General features: G+C 36.5%; 1 protein-coding gene across 4 annotated transcripts in view; it reads left to right on the forward strand.

The window, feature by feature from the left end:
- The window catches only part of SACM1L (SAC1 like phosphatidylinositide phosphatase), a 54,696-nt gene that overhangs the window by 20,973 nt on the left and 11,340 nt on the right, over positions 1 to 22,383 (forward strand). For all 4 annotated transcript variants that reach the window (XM_030936101.1, XM_010374808.2, XM_030936103.1 and 1 more), the window contains 8 exons: positions 1,961 to 2,020; positions 2,862 to 2,895; positions 8,157 to 8,258; positions 10,665 to 10,750; positions 11,538 to 11,624; positions 12,132 to 12,200; positions 19,523 to 19,602; positions 20,289 to 20,387. In XM_030936101.1, the coding sequence (XP_030791961.1) occupies positions 1,961 to 2,020; positions 2,862 to 2,895; positions 8,157 to 8,258; positions 10,665 to 10,750; positions 11,538 to 11,624; positions 12,132 to 12,200; positions 19,523 to 19,602; positions 20,289 to 20,387 (617 nt within the window). The remainder of the gene's footprint in view (positions 1 to 1,960; positions 2,021 to 2,861; positions 2,896 to 8,156; positions 8,259 to 10,664; positions 10,751 to 11,537; positions 11,625 to 12,131; positions 12,201 to 19,522; positions 19,603 to 20,288; positions 20,388 to 22,383) is intronic.

Raw genomic sequence — 22,383 nt, forward strand, 5'->3', positions numbered from 1 at the left:
GTAACTTTACACAGAAAGATAACTTTTGAGCTGAGACTTGATGAAGATTTGTTTGTCAGGTGACAGTGGGCCAGGGAGGGTTCCAGGCAGAGGTGGTGGTAGAGGCTAAGCTGAAGAAAAAGCCATCTCATCTGTTGGATGAGTTGGGAATTTTTTGTCAGCTAATCAGAAAGTCAGCCAAGGTGGTGGTTCATGCCTATAATCCCAACACTTTAGATGGCCGAGGCAGAAGGATAGTTTGAGTCCAGGAGTTCAGGACCAACCTGGGCAACATAGGGAGACCACATCTCTACAAAAATTTTAAAAATTAAACAGGTGTGGCGGCACACACCTGTAATCCCTGCTAGTCAGGAGGCTGAGGTGGGAGGATTGCTTGAGATAGAGGCCGCGGTGAGCTGTCATCACGCCACTGTACTCCAGCCAAGGCAACAGCGAGACTGTCTTAAAAAAAAAAAGTTAATGTTTTTTTAACTTGGGAATCATAAAAGTGATCAATGGAACATATATACCCTAAATATTTTAACTTAAAACAGAAAGTTTTACATTGGTCAATGTTTTTATGTACGGCCGTAGGATTTTCTTTGTTTTTGGTTCCTTGTTTCTGAATTGTCTTCCCTGTGTAAATTACATCCATAAGGCTTTCCCATTTGGGCCACTTTAAAGACTTTGACACTTACAGAGAAAACTGTATGCAGAATCCTGTACATTTTTACTATGTTCTTTTATATATTTTTAGTTGCTACTCCCACTCTAATTCAACAGCAGTTTTGTTTTAGCAACTTGCCTCTTACCAAGTTATATTCCAAATCATTTAACTTTATAGAAACAGCAGTCTGTTTTTAGTCTTATTTTATTGATTTATAAAATATTTAGTTAAACTATATAAAGAAATAATAAGTATGACTGGCACAGACCACTTGGGAACACACATTTGAATCTCAGGAAGTGCGATTCAGCTGGTTGTGGCCAAGTGCAAAAACCATTCCCTGTGACTTTTAGAGTTGGGGTTGTGGGTGGTTCATTTGGTATGCTTCATAAATAGAATTGATTAATCTACTGAGTAGAGTCAATTATTTTGTTTGTTTTTTCTTTTTTGAGACAAAAGTCTTGCTGTGTCGCCTAGCCTGGAGTGCAGTGGTGCAATCTTGGCTCATTGCAGCCTCCACCTCCCAGGTTCAAGCGATTCTTGTGCCTTAGCCTCCCCAAGTAACTGGGACTACAGACATGTGCCAACACATCTGACTAATTTTTGTATTTTTAGTAGAGAAAGGGTTTTGCCATGTTGGCTAGGCCGGTCTCGAACTCCTAAGTCTCAAGTGATTCGCCTGCCTTGGCCTCTCAGAGTGCTAGGATTACAGGCATGAGCCACCACGCCTGTCCCTAAGTAGGGTCCATTAAATATAGATTGTTGAGGGAGCTTCTTCTGTATTTATGAAAGTCAGAGTGGCCAGAGATGAGATCAGAGAGTTAATTAGGGACTGCCAGATCCTAGGACTGATTAGGCCATGCAGAGATTTGGTTCTTTAGATGACAGAGTCGTTGAAGAATTTTGAGCAGATAGGAGACAGGACACGTTAGAGAATTCCTACTGGCAGTATTGTGGAAAAATAGGTGGGGAGGGCTAATGCCTAAACTGGAGGCAAGGGAAGCTGTGTTAGTAGTTAGGCTGGAGTCAGATGTTGGTCAAGGATAGTGGAAGTAGAAATGTAAAAAAGATGGATTTTGAAGAAGATTAGTACTTGAAAATTAAATGAAAGGGAAAGAAATACCCTAAGACTCCTCCCAAGTTTCTGTCTGGCCTGAGACAATGAGACAGGAATGTCCACAGGAGGTACAGATTTGAGGGGGAGATGTATTTTGTTTGAGACCGGTCAAAGAAGAGATTGATTGGTGTCGTTTTCTTTCTGCAGAAAGTAAGCTTGGCAGGAGATATTTTATTAAATTTTAAAACTTCTCTCAGGCAGATCAGCGGTTTGTATGGAATGGTCATCTTCTAAGAGAACTTTCTGCACAGCCAGAGGTAATGTACACTAAATAAAATCTGCTTAATCGTTGCAGTCCAAGCTTTAATTCAGTGCATGTTATAAAGTGACTTCCTAATCACCAAGAATTTTGAGAAACAAATCTAATTTAACTTTGTAACTTACAAACTTGGATCAGGTCTACCCTGGCACATCATTCTAGGTTGAAGAAGCCTAATTATTTTACTCTGATCTTCTATAGAAACCTTAAGTAAAAATACATTGCTTTGTCTAAGAGAGATACAGTGGGTCTTGGTACATGGATAATGAAGAAATGAGGGGCCAGAGCCAAGTTCCCTGGCCAAGGGGAGAGCTCTGTTTTTGTCTTCCTTTGGGGATGAGACTCCCTTCAGTCACCCAGGAGAGACATGCACAGGCACCACCTTCTTCTGTCCTTTGTCTGCACATACGAGGTGTAAACAGGGAGGCCCAGCTAGGGAAACATGATATATTACTGAATCTAGGTAAATAGATGTGTCTAATGACTTTATTTCTTGTCATTTGCTATGCTTTTTTTGGAAAAGTAGTTTGAGCTGCAAACAATTAGCATGGGATATCTTTTCCCTGGAGGAGTGAAGTTGTAGGCAAAGACTGAAAAGGAGGTAAACATTCTGTAACTTCATGTAGCTTTATTAGTGTTCCAAAATCTGTGAATATTCAAGCTCAAATGATTGTAATGCATACTTAATGTTACATTAGAGAAATTTTTTAAAAATTATGTTACCCATAAGTTTACTACCTTGTTATGTTTGTATATTACCTCCCTATGTGTACATATTTTTATATAATGCTCATTTATTTTTGAAGTGTATTTGTTCTAAATATGTATCTTCATTTCAGGTTCATCGGTTTGCCCTTCCAGTGTTACATGGCTGTATCCTTACGTGACATTACTCTTTAGTTTCTAGATGCCTTTATTTAAATTTTATTATAAGGCAGATTTAGAGGTAGTCTCAAATACTCCATAAGGAGAGTATTTCAGAATTAATAGAACTTGCTGTTGATAAGAAAATCAAACTCATTGCCATTTTGGTTTTTTTTTTTTTAGAATGAACTTTTCAGACTATACGACTCTTTCTCTGTTCAAGAGTTCTGGGGCTGGTTGTTTAAAGAGAAGGAATACGTATACTGTATTTTGCCTTTATTTGATGTTATCTTTTATCAGTAAATTACACATAAGTAGTTTGGACCTGGCTGTTGAAAACTTTCCTTAGTACAGAATTTGAAAAGTTAGACTTAGGCCGGGCACGGTGGCTTGCACTTCCAGTCCCAGTTACTCAGGAGGCTGAGGTGGGAGGATGACTGGAGTCCAGGAGTTTGAGGCTGCAGTGAGCTATGATGGCACCACTGCACTCCAGCCTGGGTGACAGGGTCAAAAAAAGTGTGACTCAGACACTAGTGTGGGTAATAACTTGGAGAGGAGAATTACCATTAAAAATTTTATTTGTCATTTGAAATAGTGACAGATAAATGAAAATAGGTAGAGTACAAAGAATATTGCCTAGGGGAGAAATCAGAGTACAGATACAAAATGAGTATTGATTATCTAATGGTAGGTTCATTTTAAAAACAAATCTGTATCATAGACATCATAATAAAAATAAAGCAGCCAAGTGCGCTGGCTCTTAAAGGATACATAAGCACAGTATATGCCGACGAGTGCCTATCCAGTTACGTGCCACATACTGACATTTCAGTCAGCGACAGACCACGTATATGGTGGTGGTCCTACAAGATTATAATACCATATTTTTACTGTATCTTTTCTATGTTTAGATATGTTGAGATACACAAATAACATTGTGTTAACAATTGCCTACAGTATTTAGTACAGTAACATGCTATACAGGTTTGTAGCTAAGGAGCCATGGGCTATATACCATGTAGCCTAGGTGTGCAGTAGGCTGTGCCATCTAGATTTGTGTAAGTACCCTCTATAATGTATAGGATTGTCTGACGATACATTTCTCAGAATGTACCCCTATTAAGTGATGCATGACTGTAATCAGGATTGTGCTCTGCAGAAAATTGGTGATGACATCTTTCTATCAAGCACATGTAAGAAGCTTATCAGTACAAGTCTATTATTTATTTATTCATTATGTTAATATAATTTCACTAAACTTACGCTTGTTATACTTAAAACCCAAAAAGTTATGGAGGAAACATGTTCCAGAGTTACAGGGGAATAAAAATTAGAAAATTTTGGGATAAAAGCTCATTTATTTTTGCTTCCCCAAACCCCCACCCTGAGCTTTCCATGTTGTCCTAAGGACAAAATAAGAATAAATGTGTTTATTCGGCTGAACGCAGTGGCTCACGCCTGTAATCCCAGCTATTTGGGAGGCTGAGGCAGGAGTATCACTTGAACCCAGAAGGCAGAGGTTGCAGTGAGCCGAGATCTCACCACTGCACTCCAGCCTGGGCAACAGAGCAAGATTCTGTCTCAAAAAAAAAAAAAAAAAGTGTTCTTATTTAGTGCCTTAAATGATTTGGACCAACGATGGTGTTTTTTGTTTTTTGTTTTTTCAAAATGAGATTGTGAATGGACAAACAATATTAAGTGAGGTTATAGAACCTTTTTTTCTAGGCAATTTTAGAAACAGCTTACCCATTTACTTTTAAATTGAAAGCTTTAAATGAGCTTTTCTTTAGTGTGGTTTGTTGACTAGAAGTAAACTCGTGTGTTTCACACACATACAGAGACATTAATAAGTAAAATGACCCCAAGACAGGAACATGACTGGAATAGAGTGGACAGAGAGAGGCGGGAGCTGTGTTCAGAGAATTAGGTCAGCCCAAATGACTCGGCCTTATAAGCCGTGGGAAGAACTGTGGCTTTTACTTTAAATGTGGTGGGGCCAGGCATAGTGGCTCATGTCTGTAATCTCAGTGTCTTGGGAGGCTGAAGCAGGAGGATCCTTTGAGGCCAGGAATTCAAGACCAGCCTGGAGAACATAGTGAGACCCTGTCTCTACAAAAAATGTTTAAAAATTAGGCATGGTGGCATGTGCCTGTAGTCCCACCTGCTCAGGAGGCTGATTCAGGAGGATCACTTGACCCCATTTTGAAGCTGCAGTGAGCTATGATCACACCAGTGTACTCTAGCCTGGGTGACAGAGCAAGACCTCTACTCAAAAGATTTTTGAGAAGGGGAAAATTAGTGAAGGTGCATGCTAGAGTGATGTCCAAGAATGTGTGAGGTGGATGGGGTCAGTGCACAGGTAGAGGGCCTGGTGTGGACTGCTCACCTCCCACTGTAGAAGGGAAGCAGATTGGATGTGGATGCTGGTGGGTGTGTAAACGTGATCGGGGCCTGTGGAGGGCTTTTATTTTTACAGCGCCATATAAAGTGACATAATGGGCTGTGAGTGGGATGAGAGAGAAATGTTGCAGGTTGAGGGGAGTATGTGAAATGGCCATCCTGGAGAGAAGGCGTGGATGTCCCTGGGAGTAACTCACTGATGAAAGGCTAGAAGTAAATACATTCACATTTTAAAAGTTAATGCTGATGGGATTCAGTTTTTATTTTACTCTTGTTCCTTTCATGCTTTCTGAATTCTCTAAAGTGTATATGTTTTTGTCTTACAGTCAGAGGAACATGATTCTTAAAGGAGTCAGTCATATTCTCTGCTAGATTTTAAGAGCAGGCTTATCTGCCCTGCTCGTCTTTGTGCCCTGGCTCAAAATAGATAATTTGGGTGAATAAGGGAGCAAATACTACCTTGGAGTCTTCTTTAGTGCTGTGGGCTTCAAAGGAAAGTGAATTGGGAGCTCAAAAGGAGCCCTTATCGAGTCTAATGATACTAGGTAATAGAGATGAGTCATTAGCAACTCACCTCATTGCTGATGTCATTAGGTACCATTTTGAAAATCATTTGGTGTTCTTTTGTGAATTTGCCAGCACTTCTCCAGTGCCTACCCAATACATTCATACCAGGAGGTCTTTCCAGAATGTTCACAGTACCATGTTACAGCAATACCATGAACATCACAAGGGCTTGAAGTTTATAAATAGTGTAGTTTCATTTTTACAAAAAAGCAAGCTGTGTGTTTCTAAGTCGTGGTTGCATGTGATGAAACTAAAAAGATAGGAGAATGGTCTCCATAAAACAGAATAGTTACTTCTAGGTGAGAACACAATTGGATAGAATAGGGAAGGAGCAGATAAATAGATTCACGGTTTTGGTACTGTTTTGAAGTTGGATGGTAGGTTCACAAATATTTTATTATGCTGTTATGCTTTATAATGGATGCATCAAATTATGTTAAGAAAAAGTATTACATATAGAAAATACCATAACCAAACCTCAACAAATGTGGAAGGAGAAAAAGTAAGGCCATTGAAACAATAAAACCTTTCTGTCATACCCCCCTTGCTCCCCCAGCCACAGTGTGGCAAACATTAAAAAGCAGACAATAAATTAGCCAGACATGGTGGCATGTGCCTGTAGTCCCAGCTACCTGGGAGGCCAAGGCGGGAGGATGGTTTGGGCCCAGGAGTTTGAGGCTGCAGTGAGCCTTGATGGTGCCACTGCACTCCAGCCTGGGTAGCCAGCAAGAGCCTCTCTCTCAAGTAAATAAATGCATAAATAATTTTTTTTTAAAAAAGCGGACAATATCAAATGTTGGTAAAGGTGAGAAGCCAAAGTAGTTCTTGAAACAAGATGGAATTTCCTAATAAGATCAGATGAGGAATTATACTCTGTAACCGAGCAGTACTGCTCCTTAGAGCCACTTCTGCTTGTCCTCTACAGAGATGTTTATTGCAACACTGTTTATAATAGTAAAACTGGAAACACCTGGCATGTCCAGGGACAGTAGAATGGATAAGTAACTGTAATCTAGTCATGTAGTAGAATATTATACAGCCATAGCAGCACCAAATGAACCTCCTGAATATAATGAGCAAATAAGGAGAACTGAAAGAATACATACAGGTTAATTCCTGTTATGTTAAAAAAAAAAAAAGCCAAAAGCTGTGCAGACTAAACAGGAAGTTGTTTAGTGGCAAGACTAGAAAGACAAGGGAATGATGAGCTTACTTAGAGAGCAGTAAGGGAGCCACACAGAAAGGTGCTTCAAAGATGCTAGTGGGTACAAAGGGGTGTGTGTATGTGTAATTTTTAAAATTATGATCAAATATATTTAATAAACAGTTTGCCTTTTTGATCATTTTTAGATGTGTAATTCAGTGAGTGGCATTAATTTCATTCACAGTGTTGTGCAACCAGCATCCTGTTTCCATCACTCCAGTAAGAAATTCTTACCCATTTAATATCCACTCCCCATACTAAATGGGTATTTAACTATTGTAAGTAGTTGCATACATTATATTTTACTGTTTATTATATTTCATAATAAAAACATTTAATGTAAGAGGTATGCCACTTCCAAAGGCCTTTCCAACCCTTTACTCTGGGAACGAAGTGGAGAGATCAGCCTTTAGAATTTCTAGGTATATGACTGTTTATATTACTGAATGGTGTAGGAAGTGTCCTATAGCATATACTATTATTAGTAGTTAAGGGAAATAACTTTATATAAAGAAGGGGGAGATACAGTCTTTCATATTGAGGTTCACCTTTTCTATTTTGAGGATAAGGTAGAGTCAGAATTTCCATTTCTAGGTAACTTTTGTTTAATTCACTTTAATCTGTGAATCTTCATATGCTTACCACCTGTTATGGCTAATTTATAATTATGTGTCATGCATTTCATTTTTTTTTTCCCTTAACTACAGTAGCCTAGACTTCCCTCCCCCGCTTTTTCGTTTCTTATTTGAAAGTTAATCTATTTTAAATTTATGTTTTCCATTCAGAGTAGATTTTTCAGTGATGTGGTTTATACTTAATTCTTTAAAAAGTAATTGAGGATATCAGGAAAAGGGAAGCATATCATTTAAATAAAAACACCATAGTGAACTTCTTAAACATTGCATTCATGTCATAGGGTTATTAACTTGACAGAGCTTCACAGTTGATTATAGTACTAAAGGCTTGTGAATATTCAGGAAGATTTGCATACTCTCATTTTTTCTCTTAAAGACCATTATTAGGGTAGATGCATTCAAACAATCTAGAAACAATGCTTATGATTTCTATTATATGTTGTATTTTTCTTAATGTAGTTAAGTTATTACCATGCATTCATGTTCTATTAATGGAAAATACTTTGATTGGATTCTCATCTCGAGGAGGAGCTGTTTCAGAGCTGGTGTGCGCTATTATGTAAGAGGTGAGATTAATTTTGTCAGCATGGATCATATCTGTAATTAATATTTTGTCTTACAGTAACATGAATGTAACCTTTTGTATTTTATTTGTTTTCATTATCATTTGATAGCCTTGCTAAGTATTTATCTCCTACTTCATTATAATAATTAGGTAGGTCTTCCGTGTTTCAGCTACTGTAATTATATTGCAAATGTTAATGTTATACTTGTAGGCTGCTGCTTACTGCTTGAAGAGGAACTGATCATGTTGTTTGCTGGATATCTGAAAGCACAGCTGAACTCAGTGTAGTTTTCAGTAACCTAACCTAGAAAGTATTTTCTTGTATTGCTTTTAGGTTTTTTTGCATGCATGAAGCTAGTCATTTGCTTTATGCCTTCAACTTTGTGAACATTTACATTTTGAGCATTTATTTTCCAGACTTTGTACTAGCAACATGCTTATTTCGCTGAACTAAACTTTAAAAATCTGTATTAAAGCTTACTGTCATTATGAAAAGGAGTTTCTCCAATCTTTCTATTTTTTTTTAACCAGAATATATCAGCATATTTTATGGCTGTAAGCCATTAAATAAATTGTAGCTTGGGGCCAGAAAGTTGTAGAGATTATTTGCTTAATATCTCTCGTAGCAGAGGAAGAATAACATTGAGTGTGTGACCTGGCCAAGATCACAAACCAAATTAGAGTTAGCAACTCTCTTGTAACTAGATTTTCTTGGATGGAAACATAGTTTTTGATTAAATTTTTTGAACAGGTAGTGCATTTACATATTTCAAATATCAAAAAGTATTTTTTTAATGCGATAAAAAATATCTCCCATTTCTGACCTCATCTGCTCGGTTCTTACCCCCTTACCAGCTAATCAGATGTTAGTTTCTTATTTATCCTTCCGGATAATTTTTTTGCTAATACAGGTATGTGCCCTTCTCTTCCTCCTTTTCTTAGACAGTGATAATATTCTATGCATATTTTTCTGTACCTTGGTTCCTTTTTTTCTTAATATGTCTTGCAAATCTTTTCATAAAGATCTTTCTTTCATACACAGAAACACACATACTATCTCTCACTCTGACTCTCACTTTTAAAAATAACTGAATGTTGTTCCTTAGTGGGAATTATGAAAGGAAGCAAGGATAGCCTGTGCCTCTGACAAGTAATCTCATAAAGTATTGAGGAGTCATGTCATTGCTGATTTGGCTCAATAATTTTGGCCCCTTCTGGTGATATGGTAACAAAAACAGTGATACTTCGCATATACCTCCAAATGTTATATGTGAGAAATATGTGAGATAGAAAGGATGTTAGGAAATATTTGGCACAGTTAAAAATCCATTGATTTCTTTCTGATAATTTGGTAATTTGAGTCAGGGGACTAGCTTGAAAGTTGCATTTGCTTAGCAAGCTTTTCCTTGTAAAAATAGATTATGTAAACAAATTTTTAAAGGAATGCTTCAGATATTTGAAAGAACTAAACAGCATCAAGAATCCACTGTGCTTTTTGAACTAGGTTTTGTGAGCATATTTATGGAATTACAGAGGATCACATACAGTTTTTGTGTTTTCATTTTCATAATTAAAATCAGTATAAGCATCTGCTGGAGACCATTTGCACTGTTACAACAAAATATTTTAAAATGGCCTATATTCACCAGGTGTGGTGGCTCACGCCTGTAATTCCAGCACTTAGGGAGGGTGAGGTGGGCGGATCACCTGACGTTGGGAGTTCGAGACCAGCCTGACCAACATGTAGAAACCCCATCTCTACTAAAAATACGAAAATTAGTGGGGCGTGCTGGCGCATGCCTGTAATCCCAGCCACTTGAGAGGCTAAGGCAGAAGAATTGCTTGAACCCGGGAGGCAGAGGTTGTGGTGAGCTGAGATCGCGCCATTGCACTCCAGCCTGGGCAACGAGTGAAACTCCGTCTCAAAAAATAAATAAATAAAAATAAAATGACCTGTATTTACGTTGAGTATTGTGTTGTTACTAAGTATAATTACCTAAATTGATAGTGTTACCTTTCAAACTAGTATTTTTCAAATTAGGATCTATGGACATTTTCTCAGGGATCCTTGAGAATTTTTTTTTTTTCTTTAAAAGATGTCTGAAGTTTGAGAAACACTATTTTAGAGGAATTTTGCGTGTAGGAACAATCAGTGTATTTAAGAGCAACCAACTTCATCTGTTTATTAATAGGTTTTTATACTCCTCTTTAAGCCTGTTTAAAGTGAGCGAGCTTCTGTTAGTTTTCTGATCATGTATAATGAGTTTGTTTGAATTGTATTTTCATAATGACTTTTCCACTAATTTGAACTGACTTAGTTCTCTCCAAGTTAACCTGAATTAGTGGGTTTCTGAAGTGTTTCTTTACGTAATCAGTATAGTTAATTCTTATTTTTTTTTCTACTTAGGAATTGATTCTGAAGGCCATGCAGCTAACTTTGTAGAAACAGAACAAATTGTGCACTACAATGGGAGCAAAGCTTCATTTGTACAGGCAAGTTGTTAGTCTGTTAGGCAGTCAGTGAATTGGCCTTTTCTGCTTGGATTATCATTTTCTGTCATGTTGAAATTTCCCTCTTTTCCCTTCTCCTCCGTTCTTATGTAATATTTTTATCTACAGTGCAGAAAAAGTTCACCCCAAGAAAGGAAAGTCCATTAATCTGGCACTAACCTACTGACATTTCCTGCCCTTAAATTAAATCCCTGGAGGAGAGGGTAAGCTAGGAGGTGCAAGGAGAGTTATGGAAATGGAGCCATCTGTCTGTTGAACCATTTACATGTATTCAGGGCAGTGATGATAGGACAAGCTGATGGCTTATGATTGACTTTACCTGCCACTGTGAGATGTCTCTTCTGTTGCCTTATGGAGTTGTGGACCACTTGCTGCTCTAGAGCGTTAGTGTCCAAATGTATTCATATGTTGATAAACATATCCATTTGAAAATGAATAAAGCAATTTTCTAATTTTTTCATAATGCCAAATTATATAACAGATGTAACCTGTTAATTTTTACTCATAGATAAATGTAGAATTTCGGGAAATAAAGAACTATCTACTACACAAATGCCGTGTATATAAAACTAGAAGGAGAAAAAGTTCTAAATGTTTTTTCATAAAATATGAACTTTAGGAGAGATACACATGGATTTTTAAAATAGTTGGTAGGTTGTATTACTTTTTTCCCTTGCATGTTCATTAATTTATATACCGCTGACAATAAGTAAGGTGAGAAAAACAAATATGTTTGTGTTTGTTTTCACATTTCTCTCTTTTCTTTTAGACTCGAGGGTCAATACCTGTTTTCTGGTCCCAAAGACCAAACCTCAAGTACAAACCACTGCCACAAATCAGCAAAGTAGCAAATCACGTGTGTATGCCTTTTTGTTGGCTAAAAATAGAAGCTTAATAGCATTATAATTTGCATGTAAAGAATGTGTTTACTCCCCTAAATCAGCATTCAACATCTTTGAGGCTCTTCTTGGTTCTAGCACATGGTAAACCCCTAAACCAAAAGTTGTGTAGGTGGCATGTTAGAAATATAGAAGAACAAACTATGATTGAATGGTGTGGCAAGTAAGGATTTAAGAGATCTCAGTAAGATTTGTAAATTTATGCTTTTTAGAGTACTTAATATATTCCTCTGAGGTTGTACTCAGAATTAAAGTGGTAGTGTTGCAGCTCAGAGTAAAATAGCTTATGATTACTAGATGACATTTAGAATATCTAGAAGACATAGTTCACACCCTGACATCATTCTTTTGAATATAGAAATAAGACATTTAAGGAGGTCCTTTTAAAATATTATAAATATTTAAATTGTATTTATAAATTACATAATGTACTCCAGTAAAATATGTAATTCTTTTCCCTCTAGATGGATGGTTTCCAAAGGCATTTTGATTCCCAAGTAATTATTTATGGAAAACAAGTTATAATCAATCTGGTATGTTTCTTATGTTTCTTGGGTTGGGGGCGGAGGAAACCTTAACTTTTTCTTGACAGAAAATTTACTATTTTAACCATTTTTAAGTATACAGTTAAGTGGCATTAAGTAGTTCGTAATGTACAACCATCATCACTCTTCATTTCCACAACATTTCATCATACCAGACAGAAACTCTATCCATTAAATAATTAACTTCCTGTTACCTCCCTCCCCGCGGCCCCTGGTAATTCTATTTTACTTTCTGTCTCTCTGAATTTGTCTATTCTGAGTACCCCTATGTAAGTGGAATAATACAATATTTGTCTTTTTTTAATGTTTTTAAGGTTCATCCATCTTGTAGCATGTATAGAATTTCATTCTTTTTTTAAGACTGAAGAATATTCCATTGTGTGTGTGTGTGTGTGTGTGTATAAACATTGGTGGTGTACAAGGATCTGTTTGATCGAGTCCCTGTTTTCAGTTCTTTTAGGCTTTTACTTAGAAGTAGAATTGCTGGATCATATGGTGATTCTGTTTGACTCTTTGAGGAACCACCGTACTGTTTGCCATAGCGGCTGCACCATTTTGTATTCCCACCAGCAATATACCAGTTCCAGTTTCTTCATATCCTTGCTGACAATTGTTGTTTTCTGTTTTGTGTGTGTGTGTGTGTGTGTGTGTATAAGTTTTTAATTATAGCCATCCTGATGGGTGTGGAGTGGTGTCTCGCGGTGTTGAGTTGATTTACGTTTTTCTAATGATTTGTGTGATTTTGAGCATCTTTTCATGTGCTGATTGGCCATTTGTGTATCTTCTTTGGAGAAATGTCTACGTAAATCCTTTGGCTCTTTTTTAATCAGGTCGTTTTTGTTTCAGTTGTAGTCATTCTTAATGAAGTCTGGATATTTATCTCTTAGCAGACAGGTGCTTTACAAATATTTTCTCCCGCTCTTTAGGTTGATTTTTTACTGTCTTGACAATGTCCTTGGGATACAAATTGTTTAAGTCCAGCTTATCTAGTTTTTCTTTTGTTGCCTCTGCTCTTGGTGTCAAATTCAAGAAATTGTCACCAAATCCAGTAACATAAAGTTACTCCTGTATTTTCTTCTTAAGAGTCTTTATAGTTTTAGATCTTACAGGCCTTTGGTCTGTTTTGAGTTAATATTTGTTTTGTCTATGTGTGTCTGTGTATTACTTCTTATCACTGCACATGAGTTAATTTTTGTATATAGTGTAGGGGTAAGGGTCCAACTTCATTCTTTTGCATATGGATATCCAGTTTTCCCAGCACCATTTATAAAAGACTGTTCTTTTCCTTTGAATAGTCTGTCACCCTAATAAAAAAATCAGTTGAACACATATGTAAGGTCTTACCTTGAGGCTCTGTTCTAGTCCATTGGTCTCTGTGTCTGTCCTTAGGATGGGATAACACTATTTTGGTTACTACAGCTTTGTGTAATAAGTTTTAAAATTAGGAAATGTGATAATTCCAACTTCCTTCTCCTTTTTCAAGATAATTTTGGCTACTTGAGATCCCTTGAGATTGCTTATGAATTTTAGGCTTGGTTTTTCTATTTCTGCAAACAATGGCATTGAGATTTTAGTAGCAATTACATTGAATTGACAGATTGATCACTTTGAATAGTACTGTTTTCTTAGTAATATTGTTTGTCAGTCCAGCAATGCAGATGTCTTGTCATTTATTTATGTTTTAAAAAATTTCTTTCAGCAATATTTTGCAGTTTTCAGTGTACATGCATTTCACGTCCTTGTTTAAATTTATTTTTGAGTATTTATGCCTGAATGGTGCTTTTGTTTGTTTGTTTTGCTATTGTAAATGAAATTGTTTTTGTAGTTTCCTTTTTGGATATTTCATTGTTAGTATATAGAAATGCAACGGATTATTGTGTCTTGATTTTTGTATGCTGCAACTTTGTTGAATTTATAATCTCCAATAGCTATTTTGCAGAATTTTTAGGGTTTTCTGTATATAAAATCCTGTCACCTGTGAACAGAGATAATTTTATGCTTCCTTTCCAATTTGGATGCCTTTTATTTATTTTTTTTCTTGCATAATTGCTGTCACTAGAACTACTAATACTATGTTGAACAGAAATTGTGAAAGCAAGTATCCTTGCCTTATTCCTTTTCTTAGGAGAAAAGCTTTTGGTCTTTCATCGTTAAATATGATATTAGCTGTGGGTTTTTCACATAATGGCCTTTATGTTGAGGAACTTTTCTTCTTTTTCTAAGTTATCCAGTTGAATGTTTTTATCAAGAAGGGGTGTTGAATTTTGTCAGATACTTTTCTGTATCAATCGAGATGCTTGTTTGTTTTTTTCCCTTCATTCTATGAATGTGGTGTATTACACTGATTGATTTTCGTATATTGAACCAGCCTTACGTTGTGGGAATAAATCCCTTTGGTCATGGTATATACTTTTTAAATATGCTGCAGAATTTGGTGTGCTAGTGTTTGGTTGGGGGATTTTTACATTAATATTCATAAAGGATATTGGCCTGTAGTTTTCTTTTCTTGTAATATCTTTGTCTAGTTTTGATATCAGGATAATCTTATCTTTACAGAATAAGTTAGAAAGTGTTCTCTCTTCTTCATCTTTTTGTTAGAGTTTGAGGAAGACTGGTGTTAATTCTTTAAATTTTAGTAGAATTCACTGGTGAGTTCACTAGTAAAGCCATCTAGTCCAGGTTTTTCTTTGTTAGGAGACTTTTTTTTTTCTGTTTGTTTTCATTACTGATTCGATCTCCTTACTATGTATTGGTCTATTTAGGTTTTCTATTTTTTTCATGATTCAGTTTTGGCAGATTATGTGTCTAGGAATTTGCCAATCTGGGTTTTCCTACTTGTTGGCATACAGTTGTTCATAGTATTCTCTTAAATCCTTTTTATTTCTCAGAAATTGGTAGTAATGTTCACTGTCACTCCTGATTTTAGTAATTTGAGTCTTTTGTTTCGTTTTGGTCATTCTAGCTAAGAGTTTGTGAATTTTATTGATCTTTTCAAAGTTCAACTTTTAGTTTTATTGACTTTATTGTTTTTATATTTTCTATTTTATTTATCTCTAATTTTTATTACTTCCTCTGGTAGCTTTGGGTTTAGTTTGCTATTCTTTTTCTTGTTCCTTAAAGTGTAAAATTAGGTTATTGCTTTGAGGTTTTCTTTTTTAATGTATGCATCTACAGCGAGAAATTTTCCTCAGCACTGCTTTTGCTTTATTTCATACATTTGGTGTATTGTATTTTTGTTTTCATTTGTCTCAGGTATTTTCTAATTTCTCTTTCTGGGATTTTGTCTTTGAACCAGTGGTTCAGTATGTTGTTGGTTTTTCACGTTTGTGAAATTTCTAGTTTTCCTTCTATTCTTGATTTTTAGCTTTCTGTTGTGATCAGAATATATACTTAATGTGATTTGGATTTTTTAAAATGTGTTAAAACTTGTTTTGTGGCCTAGAGTATAGTTTGTCTTAGAGAATATTTCATGTGTACTTGTAAAAAATGTGTATTCTGCTGTTATTGGGTAGAGTAATATGTATGTGTCTGTTGGGTCTGATTGGCTTATGATGGTGTTTAAATTCTCTATTTTATTCTGTATTTGCTTATTCGTCTCTGTCTCATTGTTCTATTGTTGAAAGTAGGGTATTGAAGTTTCCTTTTTTTTTGGAGACAGTCTCTGTCTGTTGCCTAGGCTAGAGTACAGTGGCGCGATCTCGGCTCACGGCAAGTTCCACCTCCCGGGTTCATGCCATTCTCCTGCCTCAGCCTCCTGAGTAACTGGGACTACAGGCACCCACCACCACGCCCAGCTAATTTTTTGTATTTTCAGTAGACACAGGGCTTCACTATTTAGCCAGGATGGTCTCAATCTCCTGACCTCGTGATCTACCCGCCTCGGCCTCCCAGAGTGCTGGGATTACAGGCGTGAGCCACCGCGCCCGGCCCCTACTATTGTTATATAATTTTGTGTTTCTCCCTTCAGTTCTGTCAGTGTGCTTAGTTATATCTTCAGGCTGTCATGGTTTGTTGCATATGTGTTTATAATTGTTGTATCTTCTTGGAAAATTGACCATTTAATCAGTAAACAATGTTCTTTTTTTGTCTTTTGTAACAGTATTTCACTTAAAGAGTGTATCTTGTCTGATACTAGTGTAGTTATTCCAGCTCTTTTTTGATTACTATTTGCATAAAATATGTTTTTTCATCCTTTCTCTTTCAACCTGTATATATCTTTAGTTCTAAAATAAATCTCTTAGAGACAGCATGTAGTTAGATCATATTTTTTTTCCATTTTGCTGGTCTACTTATTTTTATTGGAGAGTTAATCCATTTACATTTAAAGTAATTACCGATAAGGATTTAATTCTGCTCTTTTGTTGTTTTCTGTGTGTCTTTTAGCTTTTCGTTCCTCATTTCCTCCATTACTGTCTCTTACTGTGCTTAGTTGATTTTTTTGGTAGTGATATATTTTGATTACTTTCTCATTTTCATTTGTGTATATTCTATAGCTGTTTTCTTTGTGGTTACCGTGAGGATTACATATAATATCCTAATGTTATAAGTATCTGATTTGAATTGATACCAGAAGCATACAAAAGCTGTACTCCTGTAAAGCCTTCTTGCTTCCTTTTTATGTTAACATTTCAAATTGCATCTTTATATATTGTGTTTCAGTAGCATAATTATTTTTATGCAACTGACTCTTATTTGTGTATGTATTTATTTTTTAGAGGAAAGATCTTGCTCTGTTGCCTAGGCTTACATGCAGTGGCACGATCATAGCTCTGTGTAATCTTGAACTCCTGGGCTGAAGGAATCCTCACACTTCAGCTTCCTCAGCAGCTAGGACTACAGGCGCATACCACCATGCTTGACTAATTTTTTTGTGTTTTTATAGAGATGGGGGTCTCACTATATTGCCCAGGCTGGTCTTGAACTTCTGACTTCAAGCCATCCTCTTGCCTCAGCCTACCAAAGCGCTAGGATTACAGATGTGAGCCACCATTCTGGACTGCATTTGACTTTTAAATCCTGTAGAAATAAGAAGTGAAGTTACAGACCAGGATTTCAATAATACTGGCTTTTATATTTGCCCTTGTCTTTACCTTTTTGGATTTTTTTTTTTTTTTGAGATGGAGTCCCATTCTGTCACCCAGGCACAATCTTGGCCCACTGCAACCTCAGCCTCATGGGTTCAAGCGATTCTCTTGCCTCAGCCTCCCGAGTAGCTGGGATTACAGGTGTGTGCCACCACACCCAGCTAATTTTTTTTATTTTTGGTAGAGACGAGGTTTCACCATGTTGGCCAGGCTGGTCCCAAACTCCTGACCTCAAGTGATTTGGCCTCCTCAGCCTCCAAAGTGCTGAGATTATAGGCATGAGCTACTACGTCCAGCCTGTTGGAAATTTTTATATCTCTCTGTGGCTGCAAGTTACTGTGTAGCATACTTTCATTTCAACCTGAAGGACTCCCTTTAGCATTTCTTATAGATTGGGTTTAATGATAATAAACTACCTCAGGTTTTGTTTATCTATGAATGTCTTGATTTTTCCTTCATTTTTAAAGGATGTTTTGCCAGATACAGAATTCTTGGTTGACAGTTTTTCTTCTTCCAGCATTTAAAATATATGATCCCACTATCTTCCAGCCTCCAAGATTTCTGATGAGAAATTGGCGGATAATCCCGTTGAGAATCTCTCGTGTGTGATGAGTCTCTTCTCTCTTGCTGCTTTTCAGGATTCTGTTTTTGTCTTTCAACTATGTGATTATAATGTTTTTGGTGTGGGTCTGCTTAGAGTTCAGAGCTTTGGTTTGTAGATTCATATGTTTCATCACATTTGGGAAGGTTTTGGCTATTTTTTTTTCTTTAAATCTCTCTCCTCCTTTCTCTCTCTCTTCCTGGAATTCCCATAGTGCTAAATATTTTATTTCACTTTTTGTGCTCTTTTGCTGCAGAATTATTTTTTGGCTTCTTATAATAATTTTTCTATCTTTGTTGATATCCTCATTTTGTTTGTGTATTGTTTTCCTGATTTATTTTAGTTCTTTGTCTGTGTTTCCCCTTAGCTCTTTGTTTTTAAGACAGTTGCTTTAAAGTATTTGTCTAATAAGTCTAGTCTAATAAGTCTAGTCTAATAAGTCTAGTCTTTGTCTAATAAGCCAAGTCCTGTCTTGGCTTCCACAGGAACAATTTCTGTCAATTTCTTATGTTCCATTGAGTGAGCCATTGTTTTCTGTTTATTTGTGTACCTGTGATTTTTTTTTTAATTGTATGTTTGATTATTATGATATCATAACTCTGGAAGTCAGAGTCTCCTTTTCCCCTAGGGTTTGCTGGGGGCTTTTTGTTTTATTTGATTGTCAAAGACTCTACTAATCCTTTTTTTTTTTTTTTTGAGACTTTTCAGAACTATTTTTGCCAAAACTGTTTCTTATTATGTATGTTCACTGAGGTCTGTTCCTTTTGCTTATATTCAGCTGTTTTGACAAGTTTCATTGAATTCCAAGAACTGAAATAGACAGACAAAAAAGGAAAGCAAAAATGAGAGAACAACCCTGTCCCCCATTCTTTGTAGACTTGTTGTATGCTGGGACAGTCCTTTACTCACCAGGCTTGCTGTGAGCCTAGGGATCAGTCTGTGGTGAAGGTTTAAGGTCTTCTCAGGACTCTTCTGAGCATGCATCTTGCCTGGTTATGTGGGTGGCCTTCAAAACTCCTTCATGTACATGGCTGCTTTTGAAAGTCCTAATTTCCCAAAGAATATCACCCAGCTTCTTCTCCAGTCTTTAAATGGTCTATTGTATGTTTCTATCCAGGATATTTTGCCTCAGGCATCCATTGATTTATATTCCTCTTGTAGCTTTTACAAGCAGTGGTCACCATTTTTACTGCCGGTGTTCAGAGATATGTGGGACAGAGACGAGTTAGTCCTTCATGTTAGAACAGATGTCCACAATTATTTGCAGATAAGGACTGGTCTGCCTCCCCTAGTTTGATGAGGGGAACTAAGAACCAGGTTATTCCCATATAAGACTAAGATTGTCACCACTCTGGGGAGGGGCTGGGTCAAGGACAAGTTAAATGCCACAGAACTTTCCCACCATTTTGAAAGTGACTTTTTCTTTATTGGGTGCTTGGGTGGGTTACTATAAAACCTTTGATCTTTTTTTAGAGCTCCTACAAAGTTGGCTCAGACAGCTTCTGGGATTTTTTTATGTTTCTGTGGGAGAATGAGAGCTTAGAGCTTCCTAGTTTGTCCTTTTTCTGATGTCACTGTCTCCTTTGAAATTAACTGAAAACTATGGTGTTTGAAATTTTTTACAGATTAACCAGAAGGGCTCAGAGAAGCCACTTGAGCAGACATTTGCAACAATGGTGTCTTCTTTGGGAAGTGGAATGATGAGGTACCTCACTAGAAATCTGTTGCAGGTCTTTTCAGATCAGATGTGCACTTACATATGTGCATGATTACATAGAGCTCACTAGACATGTATTTCAGCTTGCATTTTTTTCAATAGTAGATCGGAGCATGATATTTTGTTGGCTTGAAATTTCTGTAGCATAATTTATGTTGCAGAATAACTTCTTTTCAGTCGAGTTTTGAGTTTAGTCTCTGATTCAAATTCCCTCATTGAGGCTTTGTGCCCCAGAGAGTTTCCATAGGTCATACTTTACCACTAGAATTGTCTTGAGGAATTTGGACTAGGCCTCTTTGCAGGGCATACCTGATTGCTGTACTTGAGCTTACTTCACTAAGCATTTGTTGTGTTTCTCTACTCCTTGCTGAGGGCCCCCAGAAGAACATGTAAGGATAGACATATGCATGTATTTGTATTTTCATGTATACATATATATATATATCTGCTTATATCATATATATATTTTCCTCTGATAGGTGTGAGCATGAGAAGGGGTATGTGTGTGCATGTAGTGTATGTATAGCGATAAACCCAGAGTGAAGGAGGTTCTAGTGTTCCCAAGAAATATGTATGCACTGATATAAAGGGGAAAATCAGCTTATGAAGGTATTATTAATAGAAGGAAAATGAATGATCTCTGGTCGGTTTCTGAATATCTTTTCTTTTGGTAGATACATTGCCTTTGACTTCCATAAGGAATGTAAAAATATGAGATGGGATCGACTAAGTATTTTATTGGATCAGGTAGCAGAAATGCAAGATGAATTAAGGTAAGCTATATTATTTCCTTAAGGAGGCAGAGAGAAGAGGTATATATATCAGTCATATTTTATTATGCATTATCCAGCAGACTTATAAATATAGTTCACTGGATTGTCATTGCTTATCTATACTGTTTTATTATTTTTAATTTCTTTACTGGAAAGATGAGACTTGGTGACTTCAAAATATTTTTAAATTCTTAAAAATGACCCAAGGCCAGGTATCTTCATATATTTGTAAATTATCTACCACACATTTACAAATTTTTATATAATTGAACTTGGTTTACTAATATCTTATATTGTTGTTTCCGCTAGACATTCTATCACAAGTATTTTGTTGTTAACCTGTACAGTGTCTGTAATGATAGTGTTTAATGGCTTTTCTGTATTGTTTTGTCATAACGTAGTTCTAAAGAAGTGCTTTTCTTCACCCTGAGCACCTGGTTTATTTCCTTTCCTCTTTCTATCATGAAAGATTGTAGTGCCATGAATCTTTACACGTATTTTACATCTGTTAAATTTTTTTATTTCTTTAAAAAATTCTTCAGAGTAGGATTAACGGATCGAAAGTCCGAATGTCTTTGCAGTATTATATTATCATATTGGTTCAGGTTTACCATACTCGGTGTGCATCAGTCTTTACTGATTTTAAAGCCAGAAGAAGGAATCTGTAAACCATACTGTCATTTTCTTCTGCCTGTGTATGATAGTTGTAAACCTGGCAACCCAAATACACTTTTTAATTTGTTACACAATAATATAGTAAAACCTCTTTGATAGATATTTGCTTAGTTTTCAAAAATGTCTTTTTATATACATTAGGTAATCAACTACAGTTATTTAAATCTGCTTTTTTTGTGAGGTTTTGTCACGAACACAGAAGGGAAATTGACCTACTGTTGTTGGGCCATTAGAGAAAACATTGGCTGGGCCCGGCATGTTGTTGGAGGAGGTAGTTCCGTGGGTTCACCCATTAACTGCTGCCATGCAAGAGTGTAAGAAAGAAGGAGGGTTGACTCCAGAGTTTGTGTTCGTTGCCGTTCACCGTGGTCCACAGGGAGAGCAGAGCTTTCACTGGTGACTTTCAGATGATCTCTTGAGACTTTTTTCTAGGGGTTTTTGGGGTAGTGGAAAGAATCTGGGCTTTGGGGTCCAACACACCTTGATTTGAGTGTAAGTTTTTCTCTTAGTAATAATATGACCCAGGGCCACTTAGTTATCTTCAGGCTTCGGTTTCTTCATTTGTAGAGATGATAACTTATTGTACAGTTTAAGCAATAATATTTATAACATATCTGGGATTTTATAAGTATTAATGGGGTACAAACACACATATACACCCTTGCACACATATGTATGTACACCAACTCTAAACGAACCTTACCAATTCTGCATGATCCATATGTAGATTTTTCATCCTAACACATTCTTCCAGGCTCTTGTTCCTGAGGTCATGATTTGTATTTAGCCCTTGATGAATCTGTTGCATTTTCTTCCTCCTCTTGGATTTTGGAAAATAATTTCAGTAGTTAATATTATCTAGTATTCATTGTATGCTGTGTTCCATACACTGTGCTAAGTACTTTATATACATTATGTGTTATCTCATTCAAACCTTAGAGAAGCCTAATGGTGGTGCTGCTGTTAACCTCCATTTTGTGGATGAATAAGCTTACTGTTTAAAGTTCTACAATTAGTAAGTTGCATATGATGCTAAGGTTAGCAAACAGATTGTTTGCTTCCTGAATCCATATTCTTAACCAGCACACTGTGTGTTGTCAGATTTTTGAATTCATAGAATTATCAAGGAGCTTGTTAAAGAAAACATGGGAACTGGTAACTGTGGTTGGTTGCAGTACAGAGATTTGGGTGTTTAAGGGGAGAAAGGGAAACTGATTTTTCAAATAATACCCAATTATACTTTATAAATCCTGTACTATTTGCATGTATCACCTATTTAAGAATTTTTTTTTTTTTGGCCGGGGGCTGTGGCTCTCGCCTG

Source organism: Rhinopithecus roxellana, chromosome 1, assembly GCF_007565055.1.
Source record: "Rhinopithecus roxellana isolate Shanxi Qingling chromosome 1, ASM756505v1, whole genome shotgun sequence".
NCBI classification, from domain to species: Eukaryota; Metazoa; Chordata; class Mammalia; order Primates; family Cercopithecidae; genus Rhinopithecus; species Rhinopithecus roxellana.